This window comes from Spathaspora passalidarum (assembly GCF_000223485.1).
Source record: "Spathaspora passalidarum NRRL Y-27907 unplaced genomic scaffold SPAPAscaffold_3, whole genome shotgun sequence".
NCBI lineage: Eukaryota > Fungi > Ascomycota > Pichiomycetes > Serinales > Debaryomycetaceae > Spathaspora > Spathaspora passalidarum.
In genome coordinates, this window is record NW_006767427.1 from 576,118 (window position 1) to 603,246 (window position 27,129).

The following is a 27,129-nucleotide window of genomic DNA, read 5'->3' on the forward strand; positions in this document are numbered from 1 at the left end:
CAACTTGTATCTGCGTAGAATCGGGATATTAGTGTAGGAACTTTTTCTCGTACATGGTAGCGCCCATAAAGTTGAGAACCGTCCAAATTTTCGCACAATAAAAATTTCACCATCAACAAATCCAGCTATTACGAACCATCATATAATCATCAATCATGTCACAACCATCATCATCCAAACCTACAAGGCAAGATTATATAGCCAAAGTACGATACACAAACAATTTACCACCCCCACCATTAAATCCCAAATTCATTGCTTACAATACGACCGAAACTACCTCTTCGAAAGTCGAAGGGGAACAGTTAATGAGTAGTTTGTTCCGTAAGGAGAACTTCCAAAGTTTGTTAGCTCAAGTTGATGATTTTTATGGGATGGGATTGAATTTAATCGACAATTCCGGATTCTTGGATTTAGGCAATGATTCAGTTATTAGTGGTAAGACGGGAAATATTCAATTACATCCCAAGGATAGAGCTCTTTTACGAGATGCTGGGATTGGTAAGATTTCTAAATCAGAACCAGGGGTTAGTTTCCTTAGACGTACTGAGTATATGAGTGAGGCTAGACCAAGCAGTAAAGGTGGAGCCGTTGACGAGCTTCAAAAGAAGGAAACTACTAGAGTTAAGAAGATTGCCGAGGAAGAAGAAATGATGGATGCTGATAGCCAGTTGAAGGCCGTTGAAGATACTTTTGACAAGGCACAAGAGTCTTTGGTTAACTTTGATAAGATTCGTCATCCAAAAAAGAAACATTTACGTGCTGTGGATGTATGGCCATTATTACCGGATACTTCTATGATGGATAATAAATTCCTTATGGTTAAGTTTACCGGATCAGCTTCTATTCACAGAGAAATTGAAATGTTGAAGCGTACACAAGGAAACAAGTTTAATGAGAAGTTTGTTCGTGATTCCCTTGAATCAAGTATTCTTAAACCAATCACTTCTGATGACGGTGAATGGATTTCTTTATTCCAAGTTAAAGATGAAAAGAAAGCTAGTGAATTAAATGAGAGATTGAAATCAACTGAACGAGAAAGACCTGTCAACTTGTTGGACGAAGAAGAAGATGTTTTAGAAGAATACAAGTTTAAATATGTCAAGAATTATGATATGAAGTTCCAAAGAAACAAGAGGGAAACTGAAGAATTAGGAATAAAGTTTATCCCTGAAGAAGGTACCAAGAAGAGAAAAGTTGCTTATTTCTATCCAATTGCTGGTAAAATTGACTTAAAGAAACATAGAGCTTCAACTAACAGTGAAATTAATAGATTCTTGAGAGATAGTACTTTGGATGGTATAAACTTCAAGTTGAGAGAACCAACTACTAATGAACTAAAGAGAATGGATAATATCAGAAGTGAATTTGATCCTATGGAATATGAAGGAGAAGAAGAGGAGGAAGAAGAAGATGAAGATGCCAAGTCAGATGAAGATTCTGATAAAGATGTTAGTGATGAATTCAATGAAGCAGAAGAAGACTAAATAGATTGTACTATATTTCTAAATGTATCTAATAAAAAGTTAAACAATTACACATACACTCTTTTTCTTCTTTTTCTTGGGGGCATCTTTTGCAATAGGTTTGGGGGCAGGCGTAGGAGTCTTTTGTTCTTTTGCCTGGTTTTCAGATTTTACTAATTTTTTGTCGTAAGATTGTTGCATTCTTTTAGCTAATGCTTCATCTTCCTCTTCTTGCAATTGTTTGGTTAATAAATAGTCCGTGTCGTACTGTTCTTGAGGTTCCTGATCTACATTCAACACAGGCAAGAAATCACCGGTAAAGAACAAATCATCATTACCAGAAATCGAATTCAAACTCTGCCAAATGATTTTCGAAGATGATTTTGAAGTTTGGAACGAAGTGTCGGTTATAAGCACGTAGAATTCCTTATCTGATTTCTTGAACATGGTACTGAAATGATTGTTCCTAAACAAGACCACAAACTGTTCATTGACTAAGCATAAATTCAACTTATCCAATCCAATTCTCGTTAGTTGAGTTCGGTTCAAGTCTAACCATTTATGAATAAGTGTTTGATTATGAGCAAGTTTAGGATCTTTGGTGGAGTCTAATAAAAGATAATCCTGAATTCTATCAAATGTTTGCAACTCATTAAATAATTCTACAACTTGGGCGTAATTGTCGGCATGAGAACTCAGAGATCCCTCCTGGGGAGCTGCTTCTTCGTTCCATTCGATATTTTCATTATCAATTTGGTTTATAACCCAGCCGTGTCTAAACTTCAAATCAAACACGGTAAACAAGCTAGTTGACAAGTCCTCGGGATTAAATTCACCATTGATCAAATTAGGATTAACAGTTAATCCAGTATGTAACAAGGGTAAACTATTTAACAATTGGTCAATTTCAAAGCGCAACCCCGACTTATTGTCTTGGGTGAACTCCAAAAGTAAATCACCAAGATGTTTTAACAACAAGTCCAATTCGATAGCCACCGATTCATGTTGGAGCAATACCAGTTTGAAATGCAAGATGGCGTCACTCTTGGCTTGATTGGATGGGATATAGTCCAGACGACTTAAGTTCAAATCATTACTTAACATAAGGGTATTGATAAGAGCAATCAAGGGGCATGGTCCATTTTTGTCTTGCAACACAATAGGAGTAGATATTAGATCATTGGAATCAGAACTATCGTAGTCTAATGACCATTTTACAAGCTTGATATTAAATTTGACCAGATCAGGCATGTGTTGTTAGTGGGTAGGAGTAATGGTTGTAAAGGAGGCGTGGTTTTTTTTTGTTCGGGTTAAGCTTTTGAATTTACTACGGGGAGGTTGATTAGACGAAAAGTGCCAGAAATGCAAACAGAAGGTTTCACGAGAAAATGAATCTTGTGTTTGCTGCAAAATCAATGGTAAGTATGTAGCTGCTCGAGCACCCGCCCCCCCCCTCTCCCCCAGTCCTACTGTCGAACACCACACTTGCACACCACTTTATACAGTAAGTAACACAATATCGCCTGGTGTTTCAGTAGTAAATTTTTAGCGGTAAATTCGATTTCTATACACACACAAACACTATAAGAACAAGTAAGCGACTGAACTAATAGCCAAAACAGCAATAACCACCAAAACACTATTGGTTAAGATAGTCTCCTTAATAATTCTCATTTGCATATCGTCATCAATGGCTTGTCTTGATTTCAATACGTCATGAATAGGATTAGCAGCAATTTTACTTCCCTTTGGTGGTTCAACCGATGGGTACATGACTTCACAAAATTGTTCAATTTCACCACATTTTATACCAATCTTCAAATAGTTTGGATCTGAAACCGACGATTTGTGGTTTATAACTTGAATATATCTTCTGAAAATAGCGACAACACCTGGGAATGTTCTACTTTCCAAAATCAACTTACATGTAGTTCCCTTTCTAATCTTAACCACACCATGTAACACCTTACGGTTGTTGTATACTTCAGCCAAGGTAGCAATAGCCATAACTTGAGGTATAGCACAGAAACTAAAAGTAGAAGGATCCTTAACCATAGACAAGTACGAGAGACAATCTTTAGCATGACTTAATGCGTTCAACACTAATTCATTAATACAACTTAACCCAGCTTGTTCAAAACTTGCATCCTTGTGAAATAAAGGCAATTCTTTAGTATACTTTGACCAAATTTCCTTAGGCCAGAAGGATCTACCATCAAGTAAATCCTCATGATAATCTCTGATAATATTTGTCTTTTGTAAGAATAATCCCATTGAGTTTGATTTTTCAAAATTGTCTTGTGCCAACAGATCATCGGAAAATCCAGCCATAACGGTTAATTTAGTCAATCCTTCACCGACTAACCCAGCGACATAATGACAATACAAGTCATAGTCCTTGACGGTTTCCACTCCATTCAAGTTGAAGTTCTCATCCAAGATATAATCAGCCATACCGTTACCCATTTTGTAAGTAATATCCTTAACCACGTCTTGATATTGTGGTTTTAACCCATGGTATATGCTTAAAATCTTGTCGAATTCAACGAGGACAAGTCTATCTTTTTCGTTTGGCCCATTACCGTCAAATGTCCAATCTTTGGTATTCAACTTCTCATCAAACGTTCTCAATAAAGGAACCTTAATTTCTGATTTGATAGACATGTCGTCTTCAATTGTGTCCAAAGCTCTCAAGACCAAGTAGAAAATCATAATGGCGTCTCTTAGTTCTGGGTGTAATTCTTCAATTACAGCAGCAAATGACCGAGACGTTTTGGTCAAGAGGTAATAACATCTTTGTAATTCTGGAGATTCCTTGGTTAAATCATGAGGATGTAATGGTTGTCTGAACTTCAATAACTGAATGACAGCCTTCAATTCATCTGGATGAAGAAGAAATTCTAACAATTTACCCATTGTTATTGGTAGCTATGGTGTTCTTTAGCAAGGTTTTGATTGTGGTTGTGTAGGAATGGAAATTTTAAAATTTTTGGTGGAACTGTTTTCAGTTTTCGCGAGGGGATCAACGTTTTTTTTTTTATACGACGGAGGAGAAAATTAGGTTGCATTGATAACCTACAGGTCGTTCCGCTCTAAGCCTACACTGTTAGCTAACTACATAGTCATGCATTATTTATTAAACTATTAGCTTATGCATTCTCAATTTTCTCAAACCATTTTCTTGCTGCTTTGATATTATCCAAGATTAACAATTCTTCTACGGTATCTTTTAACACAATCATAATAAACATATTATCAGTCAAGATATCAATATAGAAATTGTTACCATTGCTACCACGGATTATCAAGTTATTAAAGTTAGTTCTCAATTTCGATATGGACTGTTTATAAGTCTTGATTATGTTGGAAATCTTTTCAAACCTCTTGGGATCGAGATCTTCTTCTTTAGTTGTAGTTTCCTCATGTTCTTCGTCGGCACCTTCGATAGCTTGATTCATTGATGCAGTTGAAGATATCACCAAGAATGTAGTTTTTTCAAACAAGATAATCTCCTCGGCATCCAATATCGAATTAAATTTGATCAAATTACTATTAAACAAGTTGATATTGGGGATTAAAGAACACACAATTTGACTCCATGCCTTATATAACAGCTCATCCCAAATACTGGTGGGAAACCCAATCAACTTAAACTGATAAGGATTACTAATTTTCTGCAATTTTTCCATCATTATCGTAAACAACTCTTGTCGCTTATCAATTTGAACCAAGTCCATCTTGTGCAATAACACGAAAATCTTAGCTCCAGGACTATACTTTTGTAAATTTGTTAAACTCTTAATGAATATTTCAATATCTTTGTTTATGGACTTACTTTCAACATCAAACACATGAATCAACACCTGAACCATCTTAAAAATGTGATCTTTCTGATTAGTAAAGTAATTGTCCATGAATACATCTTGTCCACCACAATCCCAGAGATTAAGGGTCATATTTCCTAGGAATCTCAAGTGTGACAACTCAACATCTATAGTGGCACCAAGTCTACGGGTATCAAATGCGGAATAGTTGGAGAAGATAATAGACCTCATGGAGGACTTCCCGGACCCGGACCGGCCCATGAGTAAAAGTTTCTTTCTTGAGGCATGCGACATTATGGGATTATAACTATATGTGATTGAAGTGTTTAAGTAAGTTTTATTACTAAATATTAATTGTTTATGCAAGGATTGGGTAGTTCTCTATAGTGTATTAGTCGGATGAGATATGACTAGACAAACGAAATTACAAACAACTTAGAAATGAGAGCCTGGTCAAAATGCACGACCTATATCTATATATTTTTTTTACAACCAAATATTTTTGCTGGCTTTAATTGGCGTTGTATTACTGTTTCTTTAACAACTACCTGGCGCAGTAGCTGCTTTCATCTTTAATAGTAAGTTCTATTAAGAAAAAGATAGGTTTATCACCGAATTGAAAAATCAATCCAGAAAAAGTTTCTCTCTCATGAACAACGGGTCTCAGCAAGAATGCAAGAAGTTTACCTATAATACATCATCCCTGAGTACTACCAGTTTGAGGACACTGAGAATCGGCAATTTGAGTTTTGAATGTTAATGCTTAGTAAGAACATCATGAGAGACCATTTGCACTATTTTATGCAAGTAATGGGGAGTTTTAAATCAAATAAGTTCAGTTAACTTGCTTGTGATTAGTTCAAAACAAGCTATTTAGATCAAGCTATTTACAACCATACTTAACTTTGCCATCGGTTCACTCATAAGCTAATTTTATGATAAAACTAACGAAGAAATCATCTCCAACAAGGACTAAAATATGTGCTAATGTTTTTATTTCCCAGTTAAGGAATGCCGCATGATTCAAATTTTCGCTTGGTTAGTATATTTGCACCCATGAGAACACAGCGGCTGCGAAACTTGGACGGTATAAATTTAAGAAATTCTCATTTTTAAGCAGTAAACTTTTGTAAACTTTCTTTCTTTGTTCCAATTTGATTGTTTATCAGTATCAATTAGATTTCACTTGATAAGTGTCATGACACTGATATCCTTAATCTTCAAGACTATCTGGGGTCTTTTTACTCCTGCTGAAGAACCAGTTCCTATTGTTGAATCTGGTTCTGACGCTGATATTCAAGCTACCGAAATTCCTTCCCTCAGATCCAAACTCAGAAGTTTCTTTTCCAAATCTAAAAGAAATTCCCCAAATGAAAACCCTTCTGACGTTTCTTCCACTCCATCAAACTTCACTCCTGATCCCCAAGAAACCTCCACTTTAAAATCCGTTCCTTCTGACCACAAACACAAACACCATTTTTCTAAATTAAGCAATTGGTTTAGAAAAAGGAGCAGAGAAAATTCTAGTGATATTGCTACCAGTAATGAACAAGATTCCTCATATATCCCAAGTTTACCTCAAAGTTCCACTGATCAAAATGTTACTTCATCCCAATTTATCCAATCTCAATTTGGTTTGGTTTCCGAAATGTCGGGTAATTTGAAGAAAACCAAAGCTTTATTGGCCTGGAAGAACTTAAAAACAACTGAAAGAAAAATATTGGACAAATATTGCCTTGAATGTTGTCAAACCCCTCGTCGTGAAACAACTATCAAAAAGCTTCAAGAACAGTTACAAGTACTTGAAGTTAGATTATTTGAAGCTGAGAACCAGTATGGTGAAAGAATTCCAGATGATATTAGAAATTCCATGAATGAGTTTGCTGTTTCAACGCGTGACATCTGCGGAAAGTTAGTTAATAACACTGATACTTTTGTGGCAAGCTTGAATAAAGAATCTCCCACCTTGTCATCAAAGATCAATTCAGCCTCAGCCAAGTCTAGACAAGAAAGTATCAGCCTGACCATTTTCCAAATGCTTAATCAAGAAATACCAAAATTCAAAGCCGATTCCGAAAATCATAATGCCACTCCAGAAATCATCGAAACCAGTAGCATCTATAATTCCTTAACCAATTTACTCACTGGAAAGCATTGTCTTCACTCACAAGTTGCTTCATCCCATATACATAATGTTGCTCCTAAATGCATTCAACTGAGTAGTGTGTATGGATCCTTACTCACTATGAGAATGTCTTCTTGTTCACAAGAAGCTAATGTTTCTGGAATTATCCACCAGGATATTATCACTTATAATGGAGGGTTAGTTCCTGGAAGTATTGTTCATGAATCTGCTGAAACTAATCCTGAAATTTCATTCAGCAACCAATCTGAGTCAACAATCTTGTTGCGTGCTCCATGGCAGTATGAAAACTTCAACTGGCCCCATCTTAAGGATGTAAGTGCCTCCAAGTTCTTGGACAAAAGAAACAAGGAAGTTATTGTTAAAATACAAAGAGAGCTTGAAGAAGACAAGAGACGCATATTAAGAAAGCAAGAGAGAAAGGAAGTGAAGAGAATGGAACACGAAAACCTGCTCAGAGAGCGTGAAGATTACAACTCCCTTGATCTTTATATTAACCAAAGTGATTCAGAAGATTCAGAAAAAGAACGCATTAGATCTCGTCCTGTTACTCGTTCTGATACTTATTCTGACTTAGTACACAAGAGCAAACAACGCAGGGAAAAGTTTAGAAAGGATATCATTCAAAAGTGTGCTGGCAGTGCTCTTATATGTCCTAACACCACAAGACCACTTTACTGAATCAGTTACCGTTAACTGTGTTACCATTCCAAAAGGTTATTGCACCACTTCAAACCAAACCTTTGATAAAGGTTTGGATGAATTGGCTAACTTCAAGGTGAATTTAATAAGAATTATTAATTCAAAGTAAGTTCCCTTAAACTCAATATTGAACTGTTAGAAGTATATTAGAAAAGTCAAAAGGTTGTTGAGTATTGTTTTTTGGGTGTCAGCTTGTAATTTTCCACAAAGGTTAAGTTTATTTAACGGTTTCACAGTTACATGGTTGCTTGGTATTACTTGATCTAACTTTTTATTTAATTTATCTTCTTTCTCTTAATTGTTTACTTTCTTAATATTTTCTCTAATTTCTCTAATTAAAAACAAATTTATAAAGACATGTAGACTTACTTTTCTAAGTATCGGCAAAGAATCAGTTAGTGATTGATAAAATAATTTACAATGATGATGATTTCTCATATCACAAGTGTTCATCGGTTAATGATATTCTCAATGTTACATGTGAAACTTGAACATGATGGTAAATGTCATATTTAAACAGACTTAAGGGCAGGTATTGAATATGAACTAAATTTTATGACACCTTCCACAACCATTAAAGATGGGATTGGTTGCAAATGAATACTTCTGCGTGAACCAACCCTGGATTTCCCCATAAATCACTAATGGCTAGGGAAAAAAAAAGCCCTATTGATATGGTATGTACATGATATTTGCCTTCTGGTAATGCTACATTGGCCATCGTTGTCAAATTTAAGTTTTTGGATCTTTTAGCTTTGCTCAGGCTGTCTACGGGCAAGTCTCATATGTGAACAGAATAGGAAGGGGCAAAAGGTTTTTTTTTTACATAAACACCACTTTCAAAAGGTCTTGTTTTATTTCCGTACAATTATGGCATTTGATCTTTTTATACAGAGGCTCACCAGACGAGTTTTGTGAATAATTACTAACATGCAGTTTGAAGAAAATGTTAGTAGCCTTGAATTCTAATGTGGGTGGGATTTTTAGTTTTCTTTCGTTTGTGTGATTCTCACCAATGTTATTAGATATCTTTTCTACATTAGAAACGATTAAATGCCACATAAACCTTTGTCATAACAGTGAAAAGATCTTATATTGATTGCCATAGTTTGAGCCAAGCACCTTTTTGCCCGATTCAAGGTTCTACTTGTAACCTTAGAGCCAGTCAAGAAGTATGGCTACTTGATCTTGGTTATTAAGAGAAGTTGAAACTGCAGGCATATACTACAACTTGATTAGTTTAAAGAATTTGTATTTAAAACCTAGATAAAATATATACTAGAACTGAAAGTCATTACCGTCATTACAAAGAATCAACCCACTGGGTATGGATCAATTCCGATATTTGTACTGTGTTTGGTAATGTCAGTTCTTGTTTAATTTTTCATCAGCCCAGGTAGGCAAGATAAATGAGGCTTCATGAATTCTCTTGTTATAATATTTCAAATTCTTTGAAACAAATTCGTCGGACCAGTCGAATCTGATTGGCTTGGTAACATCAGCGTTCTTGTCCTTGGAACAAACCATGAACCCAATTGAACCGGATGGGTAAGTTGGGATCATAGTATAGGCGTATTCAGCAACAGGGAAAACATCTTGACAGTCCTTCTTCAACTTGGAAATAATGTCCATGTGAATCCACATGTTTTCGGCTTGAGTAGTGATAACACCCTTTTCAGTCAAGGCATCTCTTAACAATTCAAAGTATGGCTTTTGGAAAAGAGATTCGGCAGGACCTTCAGGATCAGAAGAGTCGGTGATAATGACATCGAATTGGTTCTTGTACTCAGCAAGGAACTTGAACCCGTCACCAATGTGAACCTTGGTTCTTGGATCATTATAAGACTTGGACATTTCTGGCAAGTACTTTTTGGAAACTTCGATAACAGTTTCGTCAATGTCACATAACCAAGCTTCTTCGATGGATTCGTGCTTTAAGATTTCTCTCAAAACACCACCATCACCACCACCAATGACAAGAGCCTTCTTGGGGTTTGGGTGGGAGTTCAAGGCCAAATGAGTGATCATTTCTTGGTAGGAGAACTCATCACGTTCAGTTACTTGGATGCAACCGTCCAAGACCAAGACGTTACCGTAAGTGGAGGACTTGAACACCAAGACATCTTGATACTTGGATTGTTCAACGTGCAAGACTTTTTCAACTTGTAAACTCATGGCTTGTCCAGGCCACATAGTTTCGGAGATTTCAGCAAACCAGCCGTCCTTGATGGAAGGGTGAGATAATTCTTGAGCCATTGGGATGTTTAATGAGAATTGACGAGACAATTGTGAAAAAGTTTTACAAGGGGAAATTATCTGTTTAAATACTGAAAAATTTTTCATGCTAAGGCGGGAGCGGGACAACACCGAGATCGACTAGTGGGGGAAGTCTAAAAAGTTTGCAAAAAAAAAAAGAAGTCAGTTTGTGCAGCAACCATAAGTTTTTCACATTGTATGGGCAAGATTAAATGCAATTGTGAAACTATACGGAATAACCATGTGCAATTTACATATTGTATAATAACATTTAACGGTATAACCTTATAACTTGCACAGTATTAACTTCCTCTCTAGACTTACCACGAGGGTTACTTCGCACCATTTACAAGGCGAATGCAAGGGAAGAAAAAAATTTTTTTTTCATGGTTATCAAAATATGCACTTAAACGGTACAATTATAATTGTTGACTCTTTTCGCACTTAATTGCCTATTTCGTACAAGCCAAGACACAAAAAAAAAGAAGCACTTACATCACTTAATTTATTAAATAAAAACAAAAGGATAAAAAAACGACCGAAAAATCAAATAAAGAACGTATTAAATAAAAATCTGGGTGGGAGGGGTTGATAAGGTATTAGGTTTGGATTAAAATTTAAAGTCATCGCCAGTGGAAATGACGGGGTATGGTGGTTCAGTAATTTGGTCAAGACCATGGCTTGATGCACTAGATATTTTTTGCGAGACATCGTCTTCAGCAGACTTGGGACGGATTTCTCCATTAGCAGTGACTGGCGATACTGAATCAGACATGATTCCACCAACGTGCTGTTGTCTCTTTTCTTGTAATCTTCCATAAGTTTCAGGACGATCTCTGTGGAATCCATCATCTTCTTCATCGGAACTTGGGTAGTAAGTTTGTTCTGCGGTGACGATTGCTCTGACGGTTGCGGGTAAAATATCAGGACGGTAGAATCTCAAGTCAACCCTTCCAAGAATGTAAATCACATTGACTAAAAGCTCTAAAATCCCCCAACATACATACATCAACCAAGGATCGGCTGCTTTGGTAGAATGAGCAAAATTAGTGGGCTGGAACACAACAATACATCTACCAATAACCCCAATAAGAATCAATAATGTGGTGGTAATAACAATCACAATAGACCAATTATGTTTCAAATCACCTCTTTTGTTGGTCAATCCCTTGACCATCTTATAATGATGACTACTGGCAGCAATAACTCTAATGGCATGACGGTGGTTGTGATTACGTCTCATGAATGAAGCCTCGGCATATTGAGCTGCATTCTTTTTAACAAAGTAGAAAGGAGCAAAACTTTCAATCCACCATGGTTGGTAAGTGTACAAATTTTCATCCTTACTGGTGGGGAACCAAAACGATAACGCAATCAAGGAGATGGAGCAGAATGAATAGGCAATAAGACAGACACTGGAAAATTGCACCACATGTTGCCATTTCACGTATGCTTCTGTGGTAATAAAGTTCAAATATGGAACAAATGATGCAGCAATTGTTATACCCACCAACACAAGCACAAACCCGTACAAAAGCATCATAACTGCCCAGAACAATTTACGAGACCCACCGACTGGATGTCTCCATGTGAATAATCTTTGGGCAAGGATTAAATTTGCTGATAAGATGATAACTGCCGGAACAATTAAAAACACTTCAGAAGTCAACCCGGCCTGAATTCTAGTGGCATCTGGAGCCCAATATGCCCGAAGGGAAAATCCAATGACTTTGCAAACACTATAGAAAATCCAGGCAATGGAAATCCAGAAATAATGTCCTCGAGAGCAGTTAATCAAGAATATCACCGTGTGTATAACCAAAACAATCCCGAATAATACTGCAAACACAATGGAGGGAGCCTTGTCTTTTGGTTCAGGGTAACTTCCAAACAAGTTCAATTGTAATCCTAGCCCATGTGCAACAATTGCCGGGGGCACTTCTGGTCCTAATAAATTTTTGGCAAAATTAACAAGGTTCATAATCCCAGTACCTTTGTCGGGGTTATTGTACAAAGCAAACGCGAGGTTCAATATCCCTTCGGCACCGGTATATCCGTCCGTTGTAGTGCTGTTACTCATGGTTGGCTATTTATTTCTGAGGAAGGAATAAAAAAAGTGATAGGAAACCTGGGGGGGGGGAATTGAAAATGTATTTAAACCAAGATAAAAGTGTGCTGTTCAAGAAAAAGAAAACGTAAAAGAAAAATTTATTTACTTACAACTTTTTTTAAAGTTTGGTGTTTTACTATTCTATCGGTACAGGTGTATTCGAACCAAACAATTACTATTTAGTTAGTTACCAATGTGAATAAATGCAACTGATTTGCCTATTTGGGAAATACCAGAAAAAGCCACTGGAAAAAAAAAAATAAATCTTCTTTTTTTTTGCCTGTTTTTTCTTGAACCAACCCACCCGAGCTTAATTTGTATGTCTTAAACTTTTTCTTGGTCACAATTTCATATGTCGTACATTGGCCCACTATATCTTGCATGAACAGCACGAGGTTTCCGAACTGTAAATTTCCCCAACATTTGTCTAATTTGTCAAGTCACTTTTTAAAGATTCATAATTTGTTTGTGGTGGCCTTCTTCCGCGTGCGGCTTACCTCGGTAGATTTCCAGATTGACGAATTCTCGTATAAATGCAAACTTATTTCCTGATTAGGAAATTCAAGAAAAATATTATTTTGGTCCTTTGATCCTTAGTTATAGTTTTGCAATAAGATGATTTAAGGTCAGGTATTATAGAAGATCTTGGTTCATGGTCGGCTAGTGGTGTGAGTTATTGCAAAACAAGAAAAATACATGATGGGTTTGGTTCCCCTCAACATGCAAGATGTAACCCAAGATTTATATATCTCCCCGCAAAAACCTGTTTGCCCAGGCACTATCTTATTTTAAAACTTACGACATTTTCCTGGTTATGACAGATGTGCACAAGCTGAACTGCTAATGTGTCTCTCTTGTGGTGACATTTTTTTTCTTTTTTATACAAAAGTTTAAAATGGAAAAGTCATACGGCTTTTACTAATTAACTAAAACACTAAATACAAAGTGCATATAATACTAGGACCAGCAATAAAGCCTATCCAACAAAATACATTGCCTAGGATCCGTTTATTCTTGAAAAAATTCATTTGGGCAATAATTTGCATGGGGATTTGGGACATCTGGAAAAATAATAAATAGCCTCGCAAATTACCAAAAATAACATACATTACCAATTCATGGACCAAACTGGATAAGAAAAAAGTGAAAAAGGAAGCTGCGTGTTTGTTGACCCTGAATGTAGATATGGAAGAGTGGTAAACATGTCTAAGCAAGAACTTGTGGACAGGGATGTTCCATAATCGGGCAAACTCTCCCCAATCACTACAATTCCACCAAGGGCCGTAGAATTCTCGGTCTCCATAGCGGGAAAGCTCAGCAATTGCATTGAGGATACTGTCCCAGATAAGATAGAAGGTAAACAAGTACAACATTAGGAACGGCAATATCATATCAAACAAAATGGAAAAGAATTGGGGAATTCGCTCACTCGTGGGTAATGTTTTTGCAGCCTTGGCCTTGAGTACCAATGGATACATCCCTACATGAGCAACATAAACCATAAGAAAAATTATTCCGAAAATAGCACATACTTTGGCTCCCACGTAGGACCATCTGATTCTAGGAGTTGTGGGGAAATCCAAAGTGTAAATCACAGTGGGATACATGGAATACCTAAAGAAGTCTCTGAGTGTGATATTGTGAGGGAATGTCACCAATCCTTGCTTTTGTAAATCGGAAATGCTGTTGTCGAGCATTGCAGGATCTAATTTCTCATCCTTGTCAGCTGTAGTTGCATGGGATTGGTAGATAAGTTCATACTTGCAAAAGGCTTGACTTTCCTTAAGTAGTTTGACGGTATCTTCGTGTTTATACCCATCTGGGAGTTTAACCTTTTCAGCCTCTAACCGTTGCAAATAATTCTCGGAAAATTTCCCTTCCTTGTAAATCAGCCAAAGGTATCCATTATAAAACCCGTAGGAGTGCATCTTCATAACAAACACAAGACTGTGCAACACCAAAAACTCACGGGCAACCCATGGGAATCCCATGACACTTTCCAGAGCAACATAAAGCCAAAAGAATATAAACACACCATCGTACACTCCTTGAATAAACCATCCAAATCTTCTCCAACTGAGACCATAGTGTCTACAAGCATACTGCACCCAAAATGCAAAGTAAGTTGACAAGTACATTGCTAAATCAGTAAGCCCAACCTTTATAAGATCTTTGCGGAGAACCTTCACCACAGGCCACTCAAGAATCGACAGATTATCTTCCAAATATGTGTGCACGATATTGTTAAACATGAAAAAGAAAGTGCCGAGCCAAAATAAGACATAAAACCCAAAGAATTCACCACTGGTGAAGTAATCAGCGTCGAAAATTGTAGTCGATGTAGACTTGAAGGTGAAATCACTGAATTTGGACACATATTTATGTGGTCTCTTATCGGTCTTTTTGTAATTCAATCGCAACTTTTCTGCCTTGGTGACATAATCAATCACAGACGGAAGTGTTACACTTTGTCTTCTGTATCTGAGTTCCACTGCTGAGTCAGGATCGGGCATTTCCACTTGGTCAACCACTTCTACTTTGTCAACCACTTCAATAACTGGCGATGTGTCGTCATCAGCTGGGGGAGTGACGACATTATCTTCTTCTCCAGATGACGACGTATAGTCATTATTGAGAGCAAGAAGTTTCCGATGAGATCCTTTCTTTGATATCCGGTTTAGTTCATTAAGCGTGGATGATCGCAACATTGTTAGTTCCGAGTTCTCAATAATGTGGAGTATTGGGAGTGCGGAGGGAGGGAGGGAGGGAGGGAGGAAGGAAGGGAGGAAGTAAAACGGGCAATTACAACACTTATATAATCCAATGATGAATCAGACAAGGCAAGGACAAGAAAATGTTAAGAATTGTTGGGTGGAAATCGCGGACAGGAATAAATCAAAGTTGCATATGATGTGGGTGTTGCCAATTATAAATAAATTTCAGCAAGGGGTAGCTAGGAGATTACGCCTTCTTTTTTTTTTTTTTGCTACTTCGTCACAACTTTATTGTAGGATTGTGCTTGAAATTGCAGCTGATCTTGTATCTGGCTTATTTAAGCACTTAGCAAGCATACGAATTAGTAATGGTTAGGTAAAGAATTAGATAATGTGCTAACACCGATGATTCCGCAGAGCTCGGAATGGCTGGGTACAAGATAAGAAAAAAAAAAAAAATTTAGTGACGACTTGGCAGCTGCCAAGTGGAGGTCAAGAGATACGATACTGAAACCAGCAATGGAACATTGTAGAAGATCTTCGTATAGTTGTACATCTCAATCTAAACGAAGGGAATAGCCCCATGTGAAATACGGATATCGCGTAACCACCTAGTGATAAGGATTTGTACAGGGATACAAACTATAACTATAACTATATACACGCGATCTACCTATACACCCTTTCGAAAGGTCTTGTATCGTTGAAACACGAGTTCCATACGGTATTAACAACCTTCTCCGCCTCTTCCTTACTGGTGCATTTGGGATTAGCCGAAACTGACAATACGGCTCTTCTTCTAACACAATCTTGGAATTTTCGGCCGAAATTACCCAACCCCGTCTTTTTTATCTCATTCATGATTCGACACTCTCCACTAAGCATCGATGCTCTGATCTCGGTACATGCGTGGTGTCTCAAGTCAGTCAAGTCGATATTGAATCGTAAATAGTCGTAGGCATGCACTAGCTCATGCGTCAAAACGTCTTCCAATTGTGATCTGCTTCTTAACCAGTTGGCACAGAGCAAGATTCCTTCGTCGGGATGGAATCCCCCTCCTTTTAGGTCGTCACACACGTCACAGACAACATTGGATTTGTCAAGCGCAGGACGATTGTCCTTGGTGAGTTTGTTTATGTGGGACATCATGAATGTGACTGAGGGAGAATACGTCAACATCCAATCACGGTATTCGTTACATTGGACGCACTTCTCGTCGAGGTTTCTATTCTGGTAGTCGTATTCGTATTGGAGTTTTTCCTGGTCGGAGATTCCTAACCCTGTAGCATATTGTAGTGTTCTTGTCCACCAGCTGAATCCTGAGAGTGCATCCTGTGGCGAGAGTTTAAGATTGTTTCCAGTGGTTTCCGCTGGTTTATCTTGTGACATTGTTTGGTTAGTGTTGTTGGCTATATGGTGAAAATTTTAGAATCCTGGGAACGAGAAAATCTGCACAGGTCGAATTTAAAAAATTTACTCCATCGCAGCAGCTAACAGCTAGTGATAAAAGAGTAACACACTCACACACATATATATATATACGCGCAACAGCTACACACCTAAACAATGGCCATTAATATTTGGGTAGCAGCTGCAGATAACCAGCGACAAATAGTAGAGCAGTACATCAGTACCGGGGTAAACACCGCCAACGACAAGGATCCGAACGGGTATACTCCCATGCATGCAGCCGCTGCCTATGGCCATATTAATCTTATTAAGTACTTGGTGGAAAATGGCGGTAATGTAAACATCCAAGATAACGAGGGTGACACTCCATTACATCACGCTGAGGATTTGGCCACGGCAAAGTTCTTAGTAGAAGAGTGTGGTGCTGACTATACCATCAGGAACGGGGATAACTTGACTGCTGGGGAATATATTGAAGATGAAGGCGAGTTTTTGGATGTTGCGCAATACTTGAAAAGTAAACAAGACCCACTGCAGCTCGTGCAGGACGACTTTGTTTCTTCATTGCCTGCTCCTGGTGATGTTGAAGGACACCAGATAAGATATACTATGGAGAACGATAATAGCACTGATGAGACACTCTCGCCAGCAGAATTGGAAGAGAGAAGAAAGAAGATCCAAGAAATCTTGCAAAGTGAAAATCCAGAAGAAGGATTGCGTGAATTGGTGAGAAACGCTGTTCACGAAGGATTGACTCTGTTTAACCAACAACAAGAAGAAGACCACTCTGCAAAGAGAAGGAAATAGGTGTATAGCCAATAGACAACTTGTATTCGTATTGCAGATTGGATGTAACTGTTGTAATTTTAACTCCGCGCAAAGTCAACGATCTGCGGCGAGAAATGTCGTTGAAAAATTAAAAACTAATCACACTTTATTCTAGCCAGTAGTAACCCAAGCAAGCTGTCTTAATCATGATTTTCGAAGTTTTAAATAAATTGCTTCCAGCTGGAATGCAACAAGGGTATGTATTCTACATCAATTGCATCAATTAAAGTGTATACTAACCATCGTAAGTGTGTCTGACTATTCAGAATTCACCCTTGAAGAATTAACAGCCATGTCCATCTGGCAAAGAATTGCTATTCGTAATTGGAGCTTGGAAATCGTCACTGTTAGTTTCATTTTCTCCTTTATTGCCATTTACAAGCTTGGTGATTTGTACAACCAATCCAAGGCCACTACTTTCTTAAAGGGCATCTCACCAGTGTTGAAGAAACACTTTTATCAAGTTGGTGTCACGGGTGACAAGCTTTACGTGAAGGACAGTGCTGAGAACTTCTCCAGTTATGCTACTGGTCGTACCAACATCGCCAAGGTTGACATCAAGATTAGTTTACAACCTAGACAAAACTTGTTTGTATGGATTTTGGAATACGTGTTGGGCTTCTTTACCGGATCAGTCAAGATCCCTACTGACAAGGCTGAAATTACCATCACTCCCTCCGTACAGTATGATAATTTTATTGTCGCTATTGTTTCCAAGTTGGGTATGAACGATGCCAGAAAGTTCAACTATTTCTTATCGTTATGTAAGACCAACGATTCTACCAATTTACCAGAATCATTTGTTTACATGAGCGAAGCCAACGAGTTCCAAGACAAGTTCAGCATTCCTGAATTGAACAAGGCCTTGACTTTGCAAAGTGCCAGTTTTGTCAAGTTTATCGCCGCCACTGACCAACCGGTTGAACGTCCAGAATCTTTACGTGAAATGATCCCACAAAGAAGATTGGTTGTTTCCGTCGACATTTCCAACAAGAAGGACGACTTAGCTCTTGTTCAGCAAGTCTTGGAAGCTTTGTTTGTGTTTGTTGATCGTATTGCTGACAAGTCCATCACTTTCCGTCCAGAAGCATTAAAGAAGGTTGTCAAGACCAGAGAAGTTGAAATTGAAAAGCTCAAGAAGATCCAAGAGGAAATTCAACAGGAAAAAGTCGCTGAAGAAAAAGCCCAACAAAAGAGAGCCGAGCGTGACAGATTGAGAAACTTGAGCAGAGAAGAGCAAATCAAGTTGGAAAAGAAGGAGATGGAAAAGAAGCAAAAGAAGTTGCAAAGAAAGCAAAAAGTTAGAATGTAAATCTGCTTATTATACTTTACCTGTTAATCTATAACCTCGCCCTACTGGGGTATTAAACACTTCAATAACACCCGAGCCTAGTGCATCGGCAATTATCCAATTGAGATCATAGCCGTAGAATGGTTTTCTAAAGTTGTTCATTTTCGACTCTCCCTGTAAGTTAACCCCCTCCCATCTCTTAAACAACTGATCCTCTACCATCTCCTTGTGTTTGGCTTTAGTTAACAGTTTGACAAGCCACACTCTTCCTTGATTTATTAGCTTTAGAAATGTGCCACAGTTGGGGTATGCAATAGAGTAATGATGCGATTCAATCTGGTTTAAATGGTTGGAGGTAAGTGTTACCAAGCCATGGTTGACTAGCACGGAAAGATCTTCATTGGTGAATGTTTCCAGGATGTTTATGAATAGTGACGTGGGGTTGCCTTTTACATATTGGTAGAACTTTGTCAAGGCTTCTTCCTTTGGAGATGCCTGTATAGCACCCTCAATCAACTTGTAATAGTTATCCGTCTTGACAACAACTTCCACGTTTTCAAACCCATAACTTACTTTTCCTAGTTGGAACTTTTGCACGTTTCTCAGAATCACTGGTGATGCATTGGAAATGACAAACTTTCTCACTTTGCCCTGACGGATCAACAACTCAAGCTTACGATCAACAAACGTGTTTCCCAAGTGGCTGCATACGGAATATAGCTGGGTTGTTGTGATTAAGTCATGGGTTTGGTTTCTATACTTTACTATTTCCGCCTTGACTGTGCTTGAAAGCCCCTTGAGCAGGAATATTCGTTCTTCGGTGGTGCTTCCCACCAGAGTATATCGTTGGTGTAACTTGGTAGATTCACTCCATAGGTTGGACAATATCGTGTCTATAGCAACCATTAGATCGTCAGAGGCGAGATGGTAATCTAGTTGCACATTGTAGTCGAGTATGGTCAATTTGTCATCATCTGGGGTAGGCGAAACTGACTTTTTCTTGGTTAGGTTTTGAGAGAAGATACGTTGCGATGGGAGTTGTTTCTTGATGTCTCGTTGAAACTTCTTGATTGGGGATGTAGACACTCCCTTTTTGAATGTAGAGGATTTGGCTGCTGTGTAATGGAGGGGCATAGTAGAAGTCAGTTTAGATTTGCTGCCATAATTCTTTGTTTTATTTAGTTTTTTTTTTTAGTCTGTTGCCAACACCTTAAATAGTCTTGGTGCTGCCAACTTATACTACTGCAATTAAGTTAGATTAAGTAAGTCTTGTTATCTATTTACATGCTATTTACAGTCTATTTAACCTCAATAAACTTAGTAAGGGTTTCCTTTTCCACTTCAGAAGAGATAAGCACCTGGTACTTGCCCAACTCCTTAATCTCGTCAATGAACTTCAACGGACTGTCATAAGGTGACAATTCAATATTTGCCAAAGGAATACGGGACCCAGTGATCTTGAATACGACATCACTGACCTTTCCTTTGGTCAAGGGTAAATTGGATGCACTAATTTGATACACTTTAGGCAACTGGTCTTGCAATTCAGCAATGGAGTAGTAGTTATCTTCGCCTTCCTTTTCCTGGCCGGCGATATTTAATACTGGTTCGGCCTTCAGTTGACTCTTTTTACTTCTTAATGATCCCACTAAGGTCGACAATTCCGATAATGTAAATGCAGGCACGGTTTCCTCTTGTACTTCTTGAACAAAAACTTCTTCGACAGGCTTTTTCTCGGCCTCAGGAGCAGGCACTTCTGGACTCACTACGGGGATACGTGGGCCTGATTCGGCAGTTATGTAGCATGCGCGGTCGTGGTGGTGTAAGTAGTTACGCATGTAGGCGGGCAAGACTTGGACCACTTGGCCCCTGACTCCTAACCCGGCCACGTCTTGTAAAAGTTGGATGGGGATACGGGTAGTGGCACGACGGGGTGTTGCCCTCAGCGCATGACGGATGTGAATGAGCGTGTTCTTGAACATGGCCGTTAATCCTTGTGAAATGTATAAGCGGTTGTATAAAAATCTGTTGATGGTGAAAAAAAAATTTATATGGTGCGCAAATTTACACATCGCCGAGTAACTTGAAGCACAAGCAAAAGACTTAACATAGGTACATACATCCATATCACCATCCCATCCCATCCCGTCCCATCATATCATATCATATCATATCCCCTACTAGTTGAATAAGGTAAACTATGGACCAACTCTGTTCGATATGCCATGTCAACCAACCGAAATATACATGTCCAGCTTGCAACACCCGTACATGCTCACTAGCCTGTGTCAAACGACATAAAACCCAGGCGCAATGCACAGGGGTCCATGACCCGACCCAGTACATCCCACGCACGGAATTCGCCCAGCTGGATTTGAATCGAGATTATAACTTTTTGAACAAGGTGGATAGAAGTATACAACTAGGCAAAGGAGATGTGTTGAGCAGTGCCAAGAACGTGTTTAAGCGAAGCACTGGTGCTGCTACACAACGACAGTTTAAACGGTTTAAAGGCGGGGATAAACGGGAAGAGCTAGTCGGTAAGATGTTTCCTGATCCCAAGACTAGTATCAAGCGCAAGAATACTCTTGTGGTGCATTTGCCTCCTGGCATGGCGAGATCAAACCAAAATAAAACAGGGTATGATAAAAAGATGAATTCGTTTATATGGACCATTGAATGGATATACTTGAATGACAGCCAGGAATTGGCCAGGTTTATAAGTTATCGACTCAAGGAATCACTCGTGTTGCGCGATGCCGTTCCTATGAATATCATAAATAGCAGTGGTGCTGTCGACAAGAATGAGTTAAGATTTTACTTGAAGAACGAGATCAAGAAGGACACCGTGATTGAATTGAATGCAGATGGAACTCTTTCGGATGTTCTTGAAGACAAGATATTGTTGGAGTTTGCAACTATTTACATAACTGTGGGTGAACAACTACAGGATAAGGTAATCAGCGAGAAGGAAGCGTATGTGGATGCAGAGGAGCCGTCTAGTGACGAACTGTCTAGCGAAGGCCTGTCCAGTGACAATGATAGTAGTGAAGAGTCGGAGTCGGAGTCGGAGTCGGAGTCAGGCTCAGGCTCAGACTCAGATAGTGCTCCCGAGGAATCATCACTGAGATTACCCCAATATACTCCGTTTCAGAACATCCAAGAGGAGCCAACTCAGCAGGAACAGCTCGAAACAGCATTAAACGATGTAGATTAACAATTTAATAGACATGTAATAGGATAGATGTACTTGAGTAGCAGCAGGGAACTCGAATGGTCATCGAGATATGGTAGCGTTTATTTTTCATATTTTTAAAAAAAATAAATAGATAAATGCACATCTTGATAACGCAAACAGCAACACCAACCATGACGACGATCTTTCGGAAACTCCAAGATTCAGACCGTAACCCCAATGCCACTCTATACTTTGGTAATATCGATCCAAGGGCCACCGAATTGTTAATGTATGAGCTATTCATCCAGTTTGGCCCAGTGCGACTGATCAACATGCCTAAAGATAGAATTCTCCGTACTCATCAGGGGTATGGGTTTGTCGAGTTTCGACTGAGCAAGGATGCAGAGTATGTCTTGGACATCTTGCGCGGTGTACGACTCTATGGAAAATTGGTCAAGTTGAAGAAAGTCGACGGGAAGGAGAGCAGCAAGAGGACGCAGATTGGGAGAGAGGGTAGGGGGAATGTCACTGAGAGTGTCGTGTTGCCAGGGTACGTGGATGTCGGGGCCAAGTTGTTTATTAACAACTTGAACGAGCTTGTCGATGAAAAGTTCTTGAGTGATACCTTTGGCAAGTTCGGTACCTTGATTCAAACACCCATTGTTAAAAGGGACGACGAGGGCAAGAGTTTAGGGTTTGCGTTTTTGAATTACGATTCTTTTAACAGTTCGGATTTGGCCATTGAGAAGATGAATGGGGTTATTTTGATGAACTCCAAGATTAGTGTTGGTTATGCTTTCAAACTGGAACTGGGTGGGAAGAGAATTAGGCATGGGGATAAAGTGGAGAGATTGTTAGCTGAAAGCGCCAAACAGAACAATGTGGTGAAGAAGACAAAGAAGAGGAAAGTTGATAAGTTGAGGTGAACATTGTGGAGAACTGTGGTGGTGGTTGTTGTTGTGGAGGAGGAGGAGGAGGAGGAGGATGAAGACGTAGGTGAACTATGGCATTACTAAGCTCACGTAATTGTGGATGAATATTCTTCCGGTCCGGTGCCCCATTAGTAATCCCGAGAAAAATCAAAAATCTCCACCCCCCAAAATATATGTTTCCAAATATATTTACATATATATTCCCGTATAAATACACCATCAGGAGGTTCCTTTATGCTTAGACGTTTATCTACTGCTTTATCATCTACTAGAAAATACTCAATGTCTTTACCATCCACCCATCACGTTGTCCTTCACGAAGAAAATGGAGAATACGAAGTCATCAAATACACTTCGGTTCCTACGCCAACCATCACTACTCCTCACGATATCATTGTGAAGAACGCCTATGCTGGTATCAATTTCATCGAAGCTTATTTCCGTAAGGGAATCTACAAGGCCCCATTGCCCTACATCTTTGGTAGAGAAGCCAGTGGTGAAGTTGTCGCCGTGGGTGATGCCGTGAACAATTTGTCCGTCGGTGACAAGATTGCCTACCTTTCCCCAGGTACTTTTGCCCAATACACCAAGATTGAAGATAGTCATTTCAGACACATCAAGTTGCCAGCTAATGCCAGTGACGAAGATTTAAAGATTTACGGTTCAGTCTTCTTGCAGGGATTGACCGCATTAACTTTTGTCCATGAAGCCTATCCTGTTCAAGCCGGCGAATACATCTTGGTTTGGGCTGCAGCTGGTGGTGTCGGTAAGTTTTTGGTGCAATTGATCAGCAATCTTGGTGCCAATGTCATTGCCTTGGCTTCTACCAAGGAGAAGCTTGACATTGCCAAGGATTTGGGTGCCAAGTATGTAATCAACTACAAGGAAGAGGATGTCGTTGCTAGAGTCAAGGAAATCACCAATGGAGAAGGTGTTGCTGCAAGTTTTGATTCTGTTGGTAAGGTCACTTTTGAAACCTCGTTGAACGCACTTAAGAGAAAAGGAACATTTGTCAGTTATGGAAACAGTTCTGGTCCAGTTACTCCCTTCCCCTTGAGTGTGTTAACACCCAAGAATGTTAGATTGTTGAGACCACTGTTGAACGGATACATCGAAACCCAACAAGAATGGGATTTCTACTCCAAGAAGTTGCTTGAACTCATTGAACAAGGCAAGGTTAAGTTTGACGTTTCCAAAACTTACGACTTGAAGGATTACGTTCAAGCAGCCAAGGATTTAGAAGGACAAAAGACTACTGGTAAGTTAACCTTAAAGATTCCTCAATAGATTTTCTTGTTCTGTTTCTTATTTTTATTTAGATAAGGTATACACTATTATAACTTAGCTCTGGGTATTGTATCGTACTGTCTTACTTTTTCGTATTTTTGCAAGTCTTCAGGGGTAGCAACTCCATACACGAACGTGCCTTCGCCGTTGGTTATGATGGCAAAGTAGATGCCACTGTTGAAGAACTCAGCTAATTCTTCTAACGGGGTGTCTGGGGTCAACACATGGTACTTTTGGCCGTTTCCGGTTTTAGGACGCAATATTGTCGATCTCACCGGTGTGCTTTGTTGCTTATTGGTGTGGAACTCGGCTTCGTACTTTTGTTTGCTGTGTTGGTTGAACCAAAGCATGTAGTTCTTAGCTATGGGTCTGAGAAAGCTTCTCTTGAATTTCTCCTGGTCCTTTTTGAGTTCTTCCACGTTGAGAACACCAAGGAGTCTTTTATTAGTTTCGTGAATCACTGGTAAGTAAGTAAACTCATTTTCGTACGCAATAGCAATGGCGACGCCCAAGGGTGTGCTTGGGTTGATGGATACTGCTGGTGGGATGTTGAGGTCTTCGATGGTGGCTCCACGGTAATCACGGTTGGCGAATTTGGTCATGGGTGTATGTTGGTTGGATGATTGGTTGGTTGTCTGATTGGCAGGAGTCACTTCAGATCTTTTTTTGTTGGACCAAAAATTTACTTTGTGAAATTAGAATAGTGTGGCTGGCTGGCTGCATTTACAACAGCTATCGAATCTATCTACTTCGTGTGTCGATAGCTAGACCAGTTACAGAGTAAGTGTTTGTTTATGGATATATCACATACGCCTGATGCAAAGAGACGTATGTGTGTATTTATATGTGTGTGTGTGTGTGTGCATTTACGTATGTGTGTGCGTTTACGCTGATTCTGATTCCATATTAGATTATGTATAACAAGAAGATGTGGATTATGTAATGGCTTACGCAGCCTCTGCTGTTCTATATTGTCCCAGAACCGCCGCCGCCGCTGCCCTTCTCTCACCAGACTCGCCTTCTTCTCTAGCCACCCGTCTCCACACCTCCTCTTCATTGCCATCGTCCAACACCCCAATCCTCATCGTCGCCAACAAGTTCTGGGCAGCCGTCAGATGGCCATACACACCACCATAGAAGGCTTTGGTGGCATCCTTGCCATGAGAAGCCTTGAGCAAAGCTACTCCGCCTGGATGTTGATCCATGAACGGCGTGATATCGTGGATGATATTTTGAATGACAATATATATCCTATCGGCATTCTGGGGTGAGTTGACAATCCGTTTAAAGTCGCGCGGAGTTATTTTGGGAAGTTTGGAAATGGGTGTGCCCCAGTTGAGCTGTGATTTGATTCTGTTCAAATATCGCTGTTGTTGTTGAATTTGCAACTGGATGATCAAGTTTGTCGGGGTACAACTGAGATTGGTGATCAAGTTGAGTTTGTCAAGTGCCACAAGAAACCATTTGGTGGGGTCATAAGTAAAGTGCGAGTTGTGGGTGCGGTAGTCGTGGGGGAACTCATGATGGTAGTTGTGTTGGGATTGACCGTATGTGAGGAACGAGATCAACGGGTTCTGGCTGTCTATGGATGAGTTTGTATCGTTGAATGGCTGGCTGGGGATGGTCACCTGGATACGTTTGGTATGGCAGATGGACTCCGGGGTGAGCATTGATTGCTGACAGAGAAACATCCGGAGAATGCCTGGGTAGATTACCCCGTTGATTGCTGTGTCGTTGCAGACAAACATGGTAACAAATACAGGGATGATGAATGTAGTAATGGCAAACCAGACAAGGTATGTCTTTTCTTGCCAAATAAGCAAATCACGATGTTCGTCATCATGACTAGCAAAAGTGTTGCCCTTGTCATTCTCGTTGTCGTTCCCGCTCCCGTTCCCGTTCCCGCTCCCGTTTCCGTTTCCGTTTCCGTTTCCGTTCTCGTCCTCTTCCTCTTCGTGGTCGACATCCGAGCTGAACTCCAGTTCAATAAACTCGGTAAACCACGCAACATTCTTGGGTTTCCACAACACCCACCCCCAATGGGCAAACCAGAATCCTCGCTTAATCAGGTATGGGTCTTTCTCGACGTCATCGACGAAATGGTGGTGGGCCCGGTGCAAACCTGCCCACCACTTGGCACATCCCAAGCCTACACTAGACCCGAATATCAAAAACAATTTGGCGAGCCAACTGTAGTTTATTTTGAACGAGTTGTGAGCAAAGTACTTGTGGTACCCCGATGTAAAGCAAAGCATGGTTATGTTGTAGTATATACAGGTAAAATACAACGTAGTGACATTTTTCGGGATGATTCCCTGGTGATTGTGGAAGATGTAGGCGATAGCAATCAAGGGGAGAACCACTGTGGTGACGGTGTTCGCGTAGTTGACTCGTTTGATTAGGTGTCGTTTTCGGATAAGTTCTGTGGTCTGGTGGGCGTGAGTGGTTGCAGAAGTAGACTGGGCCGAAGGAGAATTGCTGTGGGTCTTTCGCTTCTGTACTTTTGTCGTTATCCTTACTGGTTTGTCTGACATTGTAGATAACGGTGGTGGATAACGGTGGTGGATAACAGTGATGTATGGCAATAGTGGAATGATTCTCAAGTAACAAATATGTCGCATCTTAAATAATGTCGCAACCTCCGTCAGAAAAATTCACTGTTGGAAAAAACCAAAAAAAAACTCCCAACATAAACAACAACAATACCAACAACAGCAACTACAACAGCCAGCTTGACCCAACAATCAGTATGGCACCACCACCCCTTCAAGGAATACCAATGCATCAAGTCCCACAACACCAACATCTGCAACAACAACAACAACACCCACAGATTCCATCAAATAAGCCCCGCCCCTCTGGCGCCCCACCACCACCAGGAGCAGGCGTCACCAGTGTGGGTGCTGGCGTCGCTGGTGTCGCTGGTGCCGCTGGTGCCGCTGGTGCCGCTGGTGCCCTACCAACAATTTCATATTCTCCAACTGACAT

At 39.7% G+C, this 27,129-nt stretch overlaps 18 protein-coding genes across 18 annotated transcripts; 7 read left to right on the plus strand and 11 right to left on the minus strand. All coding sequences in view use genetic code 12, as the record gives it.

The window, feature by feature from the left end:
• Positions 1-130: 130 nt before the first annotated feature.
• SPAPADRAFT_60278 (uncharacterized protein) lies at positions 131-2,738 on the minus strand (the record flags this gene model as incomplete). Its single annotated transcript, XM_007374390.1, has 1 exon — positions 131-2,738. One exon carries the CDS (start codon positions 2,715-2,717, stop codon positions 1,527-1,529), a length of 1,191 nt encoding a protein of 396 aa, XP_007374452.1.
• On the plus strand, positions 156-1,487 carry SPAPADRAFT_49866 (uncharacterized protein; the record flags this gene model as incomplete). Its single annotated transcript, XM_007374391.1, has 1 exon — positions 156-1,487. The coding sequence occupies one exon, from the start codon at positions 156-158 to the stop codon at positions 1,485-1,487; it is 1,332 nt and encodes a 443-aa protein (XP_007374453.1).
• A 207-nt stretch (positions 2,739-2,945) lies between the features above and the next one.
• Positions 2,946-4,439, minus strand: ERG9 (bifunctional farnesyl-diphosphate farnesyltransferase/squalene synthase; the record flags this gene model as incomplete). Its single annotated transcript, XM_007374392.1, has 1 exon — positions 2,946-4,439. One exon carries the CDS (start codon positions 4,380-4,382, stop codon positions 3,048-3,050), a length of 1,335 nt encoding a protein of 444 aa, XP_007374454.1.
• Positions 4,440-4,525: 86 nt separating this feature from the next.
• GTR1 (Rag GTPase) lies at positions 4,526-5,680 on the minus strand (the record flags this gene model as incomplete). Its single annotated transcript, XM_007374393.1, has 1 exon — positions 4,526-5,680. One exon carries the CDS (start codon positions 5,582-5,584, stop codon positions 4,616-4,618), a length of 969 nt encoding a protein of 322 aa, XP_007374455.1.
• Positions 5,681-6,488: 808 nt separating this feature from the next.
• On the plus strand, positions 6,489-8,114 carry SPAPADRAFT_49870 (uncharacterized protein; the record flags this gene model as incomplete). The annotated part of the gene is made up of 1 exon (XM_007374394.1): positions 6,489-8,114. One exon carries the CDS (start codon positions 6,489-6,491, stop codon positions 8,112-8,114), a length of 1,626 nt encoding a protein of 541 aa, XP_007374456.1.
• Positions 8,115-9,500: 1,386 nt separating this feature from the next.
• Positions 9,501-10,391, minus strand: SPE3 (spermidine synthase; the record flags this gene model as incomplete). The annotated part of the gene is made up of 1 exon (XM_007374395.1): positions 9,501-10,391. One exon carries the CDS (start codon positions 10,389-10,391, stop codon positions 9,501-9,503), a length of 891 nt encoding a protein of 296 aa, XP_007374457.1.
• A 491-nt stretch (positions 10,392-10,882) lies between these two features.
• On the minus strand, positions 10,883-12,566 carry SPAPADRAFT_65959 (DUF3112 domain-containing protein; the record flags this gene model as incomplete). The annotated part of the gene is made up of 1 exon (XM_007374396.1): positions 10,883-12,566. One exon carries the CDS (start codon positions 12,469-12,471, stop codon positions 11,002-11,004), a length of 1,470 nt encoding a protein of 489 aa, XP_007374458.1.
• Positions 12,567-13,427: 861 nt separating this feature from the next.
• On the minus strand, positions 13,428-15,209 carry ARE2 (sterol acyltransferase; the record flags this gene model as incomplete). The annotated part of the gene is made up of 2 exons (XM_007374397.1): positions 13,428-14,889; positions 14,923-15,209. The coding sequence occupies 2 exons, from the start codon at positions 15,207-15,209 to the stop codon at positions 13,428-13,430; spliced, it is 1,749 nt and encodes a 582-aa protein (XP_007374459.1).
• Positions 15,210-15,884: 675 nt separating this feature from the next.
• SPAPADRAFT_135711 (putative metalloprotease) lies at positions 15,885-16,604 on the minus strand (the record flags this gene model as incomplete). The annotated part of the gene is made up of 1 exon (XM_007374398.1): positions 15,885-16,604. The coding sequence occupies one exon, from the start codon at positions 16,602-16,604 to the stop codon at positions 15,885-15,887; it is 720 nt and encodes a 239-aa protein (XP_007374460.1).
• Positions 16,605-16,702: 98 nt separating this feature from the next.
• Positions 16,703-17,467, plus strand: SPAPADRAFT_60285 (uncharacterized protein; the record flags this gene model as incomplete). Its single annotated transcript, XM_007374399.1, has 1 exon — positions 16,703-17,467. The coding sequence occupies one exon, from the start codon at positions 16,782-16,784 to the stop codon at positions 17,430-17,432; it is 651 nt and encodes a 216-aa protein (XP_007374461.1).
• Positions 17,468-17,581: 114 nt separating this feature from the next.
• SPAPADRAFT_60286 (uncharacterized protein) lies at positions 17,582-19,341 on the plus strand (the record flags this gene model as incomplete). Its single annotated transcript, XM_007374400.1, has 2 exons — positions 17,582-17,649; positions 17,703-19,341. 2 exons carry the CDS (start codon positions 17,600-17,602, stop codon positions 18,763-18,765), a joined length of 1,113 nt encoding a protein of 370 aa, XP_007374462.1.
• SPAPADRAFT_150383 (uncharacterized protein) lies at positions 17,704-19,907 on the minus strand (the record flags this gene model as incomplete). The annotated part of the gene is made up of 1 exon (XM_007374401.1): positions 17,704-19,907. One exon carries the CDS (start codon positions 19,876-19,878, stop codon positions 18,775-18,777), a length of 1,104 nt encoding a protein of 367 aa, XP_007374463.1.
• A 94-nt stretch (positions 19,908-20,001) lies between these two features.
• SPAPADRAFT_60288 (mitochondrial 54S ribosomal protein MRPL50) lies at positions 20,002-20,742 on the minus strand (the record flags this gene model as incomplete). The annotated part of the gene is made up of 1 exon (XM_007374402.1): positions 20,002-20,742. A coding segment is annotated over one exon (680 nt), but the record flags the coding sequence as incomplete, so codon positions are not given.
• Positions 20,743-20,834: 92 nt separating this feature from the next.
• Positions 20,835-22,043, plus strand: SPAPADRAFT_60289 (uncharacterized protein; the record flags this gene model as incomplete). Its single annotated transcript, XM_007374403.1, has 1 exon — positions 20,835-22,043. The coding sequence occupies one exon, from the start codon at positions 20,945-20,947 to the stop codon at positions 21,959-21,961; it is 1,017 nt and encodes a 338-aa protein (XP_007374465.1).
• A 10-nt stretch (positions 22,044-22,053) lies between these two features.
• SPAPADRAFT_150389 (U2 snRNP complex subunit) lies at positions 22,054-22,848 on the plus strand (the record flags this gene model as incomplete). Its single annotated transcript, XM_007374404.1, has 1 exon — positions 22,054-22,848. One exon carries the CDS (start codon positions 22,078-22,080, stop codon positions 22,846-22,848), a length of 771 nt encoding a protein of 256 aa, XP_007374466.1.
• Positions 22,849-23,029: 181 nt separating this feature from the next.
• On the minus strand, positions 23,030-26,717 carry OLE2 (Ole2p; the record flags this gene model as incomplete). The annotated part of the gene is made up of 2 exons (XM_007374405.1): positions 23,030-24,201; positions 24,228-26,717. One exon carries the CDS (start codon positions 26,673-26,675, stop codon positions 25,089-25,091), a length of 1,587 nt encoding a protein of 528 aa, XP_007374467.1.
• Positions 23,048-24,939, plus strand: SPAPADRAFT_60291 (NADPH:quinone reductase; the record flags this gene model as incomplete). The annotated part of the gene is made up of 1 exon (XM_007374406.1): positions 23,048-24,939. The coding sequence occupies one exon, from the start codon at positions 23,137-23,139 to the stop codon at positions 24,139-24,141; it is 1,005 nt and encodes a 334-aa protein (XP_007374468.1).
• Positions 24,196-24,743, minus strand: SPAPADRAFT_49882 (uncharacterized protein; the record flags this gene model as incomplete). Its single annotated transcript, XM_007374407.1, has 2 exons — positions 24,196-24,201; positions 24,228-24,743. 2 exons carry the CDS (start codon positions 24,741-24,743, stop codon positions 24,196-24,198), a joined length of 522 nt encoding a protein of 173 aa, XP_007374469.1.
• Positions 26,718-27,129: the final 412 nt, after the last annotated feature.